Below are 10867 nucleotides of genomic sequence, written 5' to 3'. Positions count from 1 at the left end.
TCTCTGGGGCTGCTTCAGATTCAATTCTTTCTAACTATAGTGCTTGAGAAATAAGTTCAGAGAAGTTGTTATGTTTGAATCCGACCACTTGTAATCTGATACTGGGCTTCAAGCTGATTTCAAACCTCTTACATCTCTCCTTACTGGTAGCAAGTAGACTTACTGCATAATGGCTTAGGCGAGAAAATTCCCTTTCATATTCAGCCACTGATCTACTCCCTTGTTTCAGACTTAGGAACTCTTGCAGCTTCTGGTCCACATAAGCATTAGGGACATATTTTTGTCTGAATTCTAGTAGAAAATCATTCCATGTTAGCACTGAAGGTTCTATCAGACTGTGGGGAATGGTTTTCCACTAGTCATATGCATCCCCTTATAGCAGAGATACTGAATATTCAAATCTGAGCTCCTCTGTACAATGTAGCTTTTTGAACACCCTATCCATTCTTTCTAACCATTGTTCTGCCTCTAGAGGATCAACTTTCCCCTTGAACTCAGTAGCCCCATATTTCATTAATTTATCATACTGCCTAGCAGAAGACTATGGTTGTACCACTGGTGTCTATAGTGGTACTTGAGTAGGCACATTACCAGCCATTTATTGGAACATTGCAGCCTTCTCGCCAATGAATCGAGCAGGAACTGCAGATCGAGGGGTGCGGTGATCCACTAACATTGTGTAGGGTCAGCATCCAGAACACCCTAAGTTCTGAGTGCGTCACAGACGGTGACTGTTGTCCGGACACTAGGATGCTTAGAACTACACTTCAATATGAGTGAGGAGACATAAAATAATGAAATACAAGAAAAGAAAGTACAAGAAAAACAAAGGAAAAATGATAGCAAAGAAATGTGATCAAGTTAAACGAGCCGGGAAACCTAGCGATGGGTGACCGCACCGGGAAGTCACGGCGTGGACCGATCGGCTCCTAGATCATGGGAACCACGGAAAACATTTTAGGACATAAATAGAACCTTATGGAAGGATTAATCTCATTAGAAAGATTAAAGAAAAATTAAATAATTAGTACAAAGAAAAGTGAGAAATTGAAAAACAGACAAAATACAATGTTACCGAAAAATCGGGAACGTAACCCGAACAGGGGCATTATGGTCATTTGACACCCCGAATTGTCTTTTGACCTAAATGTCCATTAAAAATAAATAGTATTACACTAAGAAAATAAAATGAAAAATTAAATTGGTGGTACCTAAAATAAATAGTGGAAAATCATGGGTTAATGTGGAATAAATGCACATTTAGCTTATTATATGATTAAATGACTAAGTGGACCACTAAAGGATTAAATTAAACATAAAATGTGGCTGATGTAAGGCCACTATACCCATCAGAATGTTCATCTTCCTCATTTCATAAACATTGCCGTGAATGGAGGTGAGAGGAACTCCATAGCCATTTTTCATGCAAGCTTTCTTAACTCTCCATTTTCAACTCCAACCTCTTGGGTTCCTTCATGAAACTTTGTCTACTCATCACAAGGAAGAGTTTGATACTAAATTTGAGAAGTTTAAGCAAGGTTTAACAAACTCCAAGCATAAGGTAAGTTCATAATTTTGAAGATAGCTTTGTTAAGTTTTGTGTGCATGTTATGGGTGTTGGTTTTGTGAAGGAAATTTTGAAGTTAAATAGTTATTGAGATAGCCATTTTTGGACAGCCATGGGGTCACACATTTGATGATTTATTATGCATATAATTGATGAGAAATAATGTTGATCATGGTAAATTAATAACCTAGTGAATTATTTCATGTTTATATGGTGATTTATGCACTTGGATGGGAATTGGTAACTTGGACAGCACTTTGATGTTGAAGGACAAATTTGGGCAGCCTTGGGGACACTTGAATAAATGTGTATATTCATGGGAGTGTTGGCAGAATTGTGGCATTAAAGAATGAAGGATATGTGTATGAAATTATTGTGTAAAGTGTATGTGAGAATTAGTGGTGTTTAGGTGTGTATGTAATGGTATTGAGATATTGTAAATGTGAATTATATTTGGTGTGTTGAGGGTAATGTTAATCTGCCCAAAATAATGTTAATGTAAAGTAGATTATACTGTGGTTAATGTACCAAAACAGATTGGTAGGGAAGTGAACCAAATTGCAAGGTATATGTGTGTTTGAAGTGGGGTGTGAAATGCATATTGAGGGCAGTGTACATTTTAGCCCATAACATGAAATGTGTAACCTCAATTGGTATGAGACCAATTTGAGGTGAAACTAGGCACAAAATGTGCCAACTTTCATTGAGAAACCATACCAAAATTATGCTTGCAAATTGATGTGAAAAATGACCAATTCGGATTAGGTACACTTGAGACCTAAAAACTGACCATTTGGGCAGCAGTGAGTGTTTAGGCCATAACTCACTCAAAACAGGTCCAATTGACCTGAAATTTTAACCATGAATAGTTAAGACCCATACCTACAAGTCTTATGAAGACACCAAAGCCCAGAAATGACCATAAGCAAGTCAAAAAGCTTGCACAAGTTCGGGTCCAAAAACTGGCCGAACCAGAGTTGACCAAATTGACCTAAAATTGACCTAAAATGGTACCATTTGACCAGCAATAGTATAATGACCATAACTTGGTCTACTTAACTCGGATTGACCTGAAATTTTGCCCCGCGTGCAATAAGACCTAGATCTACAAGTTTGTAGTTTCGACCGAGACTCGAAAACCGAGGAAACTAGATCGTCCGGTTAGGTCAAACCAGTGTCCCGGAATCCAGCAATTTGCATTAAAATGCACTAAGCAAGGAAATGACTTTGGTAAAACATACCAAACCTAAAACCTTATCGAATGTGACATATTAACGATACTAAAACCTAATGTACCTAAAACGCAATGAGGGTCGGTATATTAGGTGATTAAGTGAATAATTGAGTTCAGTGCATTATTTACCAAACACCATCGATAGAGACAGTTTAAATTAGTACTGAAACACTTCAAATTGTGTTTCTCAGTTACCAAAGACTCAGGAAAAGGGAAGGAAACACTGAGTCCAGATCAGGGGGACAGTCATCAGAGGTTTGTGCACAACAACTATTTCTTTTGAATTATTTTCAATTGAAATAAATATTGACTATTTGTATATTATTGTTTTAAATTGTGGAAATGTGTTTGATGGACACTTATTGATTGAAAAACATTGTGAATGGTTTGAAACTGTGAAAAATTTGTTTGAATGATATTGATGGATACTTATTGATTGAAAAGCACTGTAAATGGTTTTTGTGGAAATTGAAGTGAATTACGAATTGTGTTGCCAATTTGTGAATGAAATTATAACTTTGGAAATTTATTGGATTCTTACGGATCATTTGAATAAAATGTTTGGAATTGTTTTGACTCACAATTGGCATGACACTGATACTATGTTCCTCCTCCATTAATGGGGTGAGTGTGATTATTCCTCCCTCTTTGACTTATTAGTCTGGGGTGAGTATGATTATGTTCCTCCCTCTTTGACTTCCCAGTCTGAGGTGAGTATGGATGAGTACTCATTAGATAGCTAGCTTCCTCCCTCATTGATTTCGATTATTGGGGTGAGTATGTCTTGTCGTGGTGTACAACACGGCATATATGGAAAAATTGTGTCATGACTTAAATTGTGATATTGATTGGCAACACTGTATTCTCCAGTTATTTGATCGAATGGTGTTATTGATTTGCAAAACGATATTATTCAATTATTTGATCAAATTGTGTATGAATTGGCAATACGGTATTCTTAAGCTATTTGACTAAATTGTGTTATTATGAATTTTGATAATTTGTGAATTGGAGTTTAAATTCCTTATGACATTCATTGTCTTGAAATCAACTATGGTTTTAAGTATCCACTAATGATATGATTTATGAATTGTGATTTAAAATTGTATTTGGTTAATGTTGTGCACCACTGAGACATTGTCTCAAATGATAGCTTTTATTGTCGCGCAGTAGAGAGATAGACAGCAGACTAGGTCGCTAGTACCGCCATCGAGAGATTTTGGGTATAGTGAGTATACCATATGTGGCATTTTGTATTGTAATGTATATTCACTGTATGTATATTTTGTTCTTGGTTTTGAGCAGTTGTAAATTTAAGTTGTATAATAAAGTTGTAAAATAATTATGAGTTATTTGGCTTGTAAAAATTGTGTTATATTTTTATATCTTAGTCTTTGAAAATCACTGTGGATTTGACTTGAGAAATGTGTTGTGTTGATAAAAATGTTGGAGTTGAGATTTGAAAATATATTGAAGTGCTTTTTACAGGTTTTCTGAAGAACTGTTTTGTCCAAAATACAAATGGCACCTTGCCAAAATTTTTACAGATACTCCAAATAAATCAAATGAGTTAGTTGTTTCACTTCAGTTCACCAAAGTCTTTCACACCTGTAAATAGTGCTCACCACTGTAAAAGAAGAAAAGTTTTTAAAATCCCTTGTAGTGTATTTAATGGATTACCAGTAGACGGAGTTGGTAATTCATTAGGTATACTACGGGATCATGTTATTCCTTACAGAGGGGTAGGGTGTGACAGCATCTCCATGTACCTCAGCCTCTATAGATTGATTGACTGAACGATCACCCTCTTTCATAGTCAATATGAGGATCTTAGACCTCCTAAACAAATAACAGAAGGAGATTTTCTCCTGTTAGTGCATATTTATAATGTAATGTACTGTATGTATCAAACAATGATATTGAGCAGTTGTACTATGAAGAAAGAATATTCAAATTACAGGTGAAAATAGAATTTAAAAACTAGCTCTGATACCACTTAAACATGTCACACCCTACCACTACAAGGGATTTTAAAACTTTTCTTACTTCTTTTTACAGTGGTAAGTACTATTTACATGTGTTAAAAATTTTTTTTGAAATGAAGTGAAATAGCTAATACATTTGAATTATTAGTAATTTCTGTAAAAATTTTGGCGGAGTGCCATATGTATTTTGAATAAAACAGTTCTTCAAAAACCTGTAAAAAAGCACTTCAAATATATTTCTCAATCTCAAACTCCAACATTTAATCAACACAATATGTTTCTTAACATTTGTCAACTCAAATCCACAATAATTTTTCAATATTTTCAAAGGCTGAGATAAAAGAAATATATCACAATTTTTACAAGCCAAAATAATTTACAAATTTACTTTTACAACTTCAATGTACAATTTTAATTTACAACTGCTCAAAACCAAGAACACTATATACATACAGTGAATATAAATTACAATACAAAATACAAAATATGGTATACTCAATATACCTGATGATCTCTCAGTGTAGTACTAGCAGCCTAGTCTCACACTGCATCTTCTACTGCGATAAAGAATGAAAGCTATCGCTGAGCCATTGTCTCAGTGGTGCACAACATTAACCAAATACAACTTTAAAATACAAATCATAAGTCATATAAATAATGGATACTTAAAATCATAGTTAAATTCAAATACAATGAATGTCATAAAGAATTTAAACTCCATTTCACAATATCACAATAAATATCAATAAATCACACACACAGCTTAATCATGTTCCAAAGTTCAATTCGTCCCAAAAGCTGATGGCTAATGAGGAATTCAATTCATCCCAAAAGCTTAAGGCTAATGAGGAATAACATAGCTAGCTAGCAAAAATATGAGTACTCATTCTATTCGTCCTCAACAGGCACACACCTCATCACTTCAGCCAGAGAGGGAATTCAATTCGTCCCACTAGAGAAGCTAGTAAGGAATTCAATCAATATACATGATAGCTGTGGTTTCAAACCATTTACAATGCTTTTCAATCAATAAATATCCATCAAATATCAATCAAACAATTTTTCACAATTTAAAACAATAACATACAAATAGTCATAATTTCTTTCAATTGAAAAATTCAAAAGAAATAATCACAGTGCACAAACCTCGATAATCGTCTCTTGGCCCCGACTGTGTTTTTTCCTTCCTCGAGTCTTTGCTAATCAAAACACACAATTTGAAGTGTTTCATACTCATTTAAACTGTTTCTAACAATAAGATTTAATACTTAATTTATTGAATTCTATTATTTCCTTAGTCAACCTAAGATGTTGAACCTCGATGCAGTCTAGGTGAATTAGGTTTTAATGTTACCAATATGTCACATTTTATAGCCTTTTTGTGTTGGTACATGTTACCCAATTCATTTTCATGTATATTGCATTTTATTGCAATTTGTCGGATTCCAGTATACTAATTTGACCTAGCCGGATGACCTAGTTCCCTCAGTTTTCGAGTTTCGGTCAATACTACAAACTTGTAGGTCTATGTCTTATTGCATGTGGGGCAAAATTTCAGGTCATTCTGAGTTGTGTAGACCAAGTTATGGTCAATCTACCAATGCTGGTCAGAATGTATCAAAATGGTCACTTTAGGTCATTTTTAGGTCACTTTTGGTTCGGCTAGTTTTTGGACCCGAACTGGTGCAAGCTATTTGGCTTTCTTATGGTCATTCTGGGCTTTGATGTCTTCATAAGACATGTAGATATATGTCTTAACTATTTAGGGTAAAAATTTCAGGTCAATTGGACCTGTTTTGAGTGAGTTATGGCCAAAATACTAATTGCTGCCCAAATGGTCAATTTTCAGGCCTTAAATGTACTAATCCGGATTTGGTCATTTTTCAAGTCACCTTCCAAGCAGAATTTTGGTAAGCTTCCTTCATGAAAGTTGGCATATTTTGTGCCTAGTTTCACCTCCAATTGGTCTCATACCAATTGGAGTCATACACTTAAGGTTCTAAGCCAAAACATACACTGCCCTAGAACATACTCTTCATCACATACCAAAGGACACATTCAACACTTACCAAGTTACACATCCATGCCAATTCTGATTTGTACCATAATATAAACACATTTTACTTCACATTGTTGGTCATTTTGATAGCTTGTAATCACACTCAATATGAACATTATAGTACAGAATTTACCAAGTCCAAATTACAAATAATTTAACCACATGACAAGCTCATTTACATGTCCAAACTCAAACCTTTATTCACATATACATGCTGCCATAACAAGCACCATAATTCAATAATATAATTCCATAAACCAAACCCTGAAATAACATATTTTGGTCCACACTTCAAAGTGCCAATTGGTACATCTCTCCAATTAGCTTCCAAGCTTCCAAAATCAAGTGTACTTTCACATATACATTTAGTATACATTATCCAATTTATTCCTACACACATAAACACTTACATCAACACTTTAATCTACCATTTACATTCAAAGCCTATCTACTGCCCAAGTTGTGTAGAACAATTTTAGTGAAGGAATCAAGTGGAAAAATGGCTTGGATCATGGGAGAATTGAGCTTGGAAAGGTTTTGGCCATGGATGTTTCTCTCACTTTAATTTCGGCTGGTTGTCTTAAAAGTTGAAGATGATGGAATCTTCTGTCCAAAGCTGATTAAAACTCCACTTAGGTGGTGTTAGTGGAGCATTAATAAAAGTTTAATATTTGTTTAATCAAAGTTTTCACAATTCCCACATTTTCCTCCTATCTTTTGCTATTTAGATTATGTACCACTATTTTAATTTTTTATGACATTTTCCAAATGTAATATCATTTATTTTTAATGGACATTTAGGTCAAAAGACAACTCGGGGTGTCAATTGACCACAATGCCCCTGTTCGGGTTGCATTCCCAATTTTTCTGTAACACCGATTTTTATCGTTTTCTCGATTTCTCATTTTTCTTTGTACTAATTAATTAATTTTTCTTTGATATTTCTAATGATATTTATGTTTCAATAGGTCTTTAATTATGTCTTAAAAATATTTTTTAGGGTTCCCCAGGGTTCAGGGCTAGTCAACGGTCCACGCCGTAACTTCCCAGTGTGGTCACCCATCGCTAGGGTTCTCGGCTCGTTTAACTTGGTTACATTTCATTGCTATTATTTTTTCTTTGTTTTTCTTGTATTTTCTTTTCTTGTATTTCATAATTTTATGTCTCCTCATCAATATTTAAGTGTAGTTCTAGGCATTCTAGCTGTCTGGACAACACTGGTCACAGGAACAGTAGAACGCACTACCGAACATAGGGGTGTTACAAATTCGGCTATGGAGAATGGAAGTGAAGAAGATGGATTTGTTAGTGGGAAATTCTGCCCACTTAGGTGTCCTTAGGTGCTTTATATAGTGCCACTTAATATCCACTAACTTGATTAAATATTAAGATATTAAACTTTTAATTATCCTAATCTTTACCCCTCACTTTTCATAAATTGTATTTGACATTTAATTTCCTTTTTCATGGGATTTTCAAAATTCAATACCACTTATTTTTAATGGACATTTAGGTCAAAAGTCAACTCTAGGGGTCAAATGATCAAAATGCCCCTATTCGGTTTGTATTCCTGATTTTTCGGCAACACCGATTTTGTCAGTTTCTTGATTTTTCATTTTTATTTGTACTAATTCATTAATTTTTCTTTGACATTTCTAATGTCAATTACACCTCTATAGGCCTTTAATTATGTCCCAAAAATTATTTTTGAGGGTTTCCCGCGATCCTGGGGTCGGCAATTGCCTTCATTATAACTTCCCGGTCCAGTCACCCATCATTACGGTGCCGGCTCGTTTAACTTAGTTTCATTTCCTCTTTTTTATTTTTTCTTAATTTTTTTTGTATTTTATTTTTATTTATTTCATCATTTTATGCCTGTTTTATCATCACTGAAGTGTAGTTCCAGACATCCTGACTTGTCCGGACTGACATTAGGTCACCAGAGTAGTCGAATGTATGGACTACGTAAAGTGAGTGCATTACACCTATACCTACACCACTAGCATCACTTTCAATCTCAAATGTTTTATCAAAATCAGGTACGCTCAATAATTGTGTAAAACACAACTTATCTTTCAATTTGGCAAATGCAAGTTCATGTTTCTTTTTCCACTCAAATGCAACATCTTTCTTGACAAGTTCATTCAGAGGAGCAGTAATATAACTAAAATGAGGCACAAATCTTCTGTAGAAACTAGCCAATCCATGAAAACTCCTGACTTTAGATGCATTTTTAGGAGTTGGCCAAACCCTAATGGCTTTGACCTTCTCTTCATCAACTTCAATACCCTTACCACTCACAATAAAACCAAGAAAAACAACTTTCTCTAAGCAGAAGGAACACTTCTTTGTTTTCGCATATAATTTGTCATGTCTCAACACATCAAGCATAAGTCTCAAATGATGCAAATGCTCATCCATGTCTTTGCTATAGATCAAGATATCATCAAAATAAACTATCACAAATCTACTTATGAATGATCTCAACACATGATTCATCAAACGCATGAAAGTGCTAGGTGCATTTGTGAGACCGAATGGCATTACCATCCATTCATACAAGCCATACATAGTTTTGAAATTAGTTTTCCATTCATCTCCCATTTTCATTCAGATCTGATGGTAACCACTCTTCAAATCAATATTAGTAAATACACGTGCACCAAACAACTCATCAAGTATATCATCAAGTTGAGGTATGGGATGTTTATACTTTACAGTGATTTTATTGATGGCTCTGCAATCCAACCAAATGTGATAGCTCCCATCTTTTTTTTGGTACAAGAAGTACAGATATTGCACAAGGACTCATGCTCTCACACACATTTCCCTTTGCTAAGAGTTCTTCCACTTGCCTTTAGAGCTCCTTTGTTTCTTCTAGGTTACTTCTATAGGCTATTCTATTCAGTATGAGCACTCCCAGAACAAGATCAATCTCGTGCTCAATCCCTCGACTGGGTGGTAATCCAGGTGGCAATTCATCCGAAAATACATCATCATACTCCTGTAATAAAGATACAGCACCACTAGGCAAATTGGGGTCAAGGTCAGAAATACATAAATATGATTCTTTGTACAAGAGCACACAAAGAGATCTCTCACAATGTAAAGCCTCCCTCACTTCCTTTCCTTTCACATACAGGCTCATGCTTTTCTATCGGCTCTCCTTTTGCCCCAAGCCCTCACTCTTTTTTTTTTTTTTTTTTTCTGTTACTTCTTTTGCTCACACACTCCTCTCATTTTTCCCTTTATCAAGCTCGGCCTCTCTTGATTTTTCTCTCAGATTCTCTTTCCTTTCTCCCATGGATTTCATGATCCTCATTTGGTCTTCATGAATTTGAGAATGTACTAATGGGTTCAAATGATATCGATATCCATCTTTCACCAAGGTGTGTTTGATCTTCCTCCCATCATGCATAATACTCCTTTCATACTGCTAAGGTTTTCTAAGTAAGAGATACGTAGCCACCGTTGGAACCACATCACAAACAACTTCATCATAGTATTTCCTAATGCTGAATGGAACAACCATTTGGTTCACCACATTCACCTTATTGAAGTTATTTATCCATTGCAAGCCATATGGTTTAGGATGTTTGGCAGTGTGCAATCCCAACTTTTCAACCATAAGAGAACTAGCAACATTGCAACAACTTCCTCCATCAATATTCACACTACACACTTTATCAATCACCAAACACCTTATTGAAAGATTGTCTCCCTTTGTATGGCATCATTATCCTCTAATTCAATTTATGCACTAAGTGTGCACATGGTAACAAGGGTGTGGCCCACCATGGGATCTTGGTCTCCCTCATCTACAAACTCAACATCACTATCATCATGGTCACTTCCTACAGCACCTTCTTCTCCACTTTCCCATTCTCCATCATCTCTAATAAACATTACTTTTTCATTAGCACACTCATTTGCATAGTGTCCTCTCCCCAAGCACTTAAAGCACCTCACATCTCTAGCTCGGTTCTCCACCTTCTTATTCTTTTCTTCTGGTTTCCCTTCCA

The 10867-nt window shown here is 35.3% G+C and overlaps 1 protein-coding gene across 1 annotated transcript; it reads right to left on the bottom strand.

Annotated features, from left to right (window-relative positions):
• Positions 1 to 598: 598 nt before the first annotated feature.
• Positions 599 to 9266, bottom strand: LOC131171234 (uncharacterized mitochondrial protein AtMg00860-like). Its single transcript, XM_058130705.1, has 2 exons — positions 8837 to 9266; positions 599 to 669 (listed from the first exon to the last, which is right to left on the bottom strand). Exons 1-2 carry the CDS (start codon positions 9264 to 9266, stop codon positions 599 to 601), a joined length of 501 nt encoding a protein of 166 aa, XP_057986688.1.
• Positions 9267 to 10867: the final 1601 nt, after the last annotated feature.

The sequence above is a fragment of the Hevea brasiliensis genome, chromosome 12 (genome assembly GCF_030052815.1).
Source record: "Hevea brasiliensis isolate MT/VB/25A 57/8 chromosome 12, ASM3005281v1, whole genome shotgun sequence".
NCBI lineage: Eukaryota > Viridiplantae > Streptophyta > Magnoliopsida > Malpighiales > Euphorbiaceae > Hevea > Hevea brasiliensis.
Note: the sequence above shows the minus strand (reverse complement) of the source record. Positions and strands in the feature narration are given on the sequence as shown.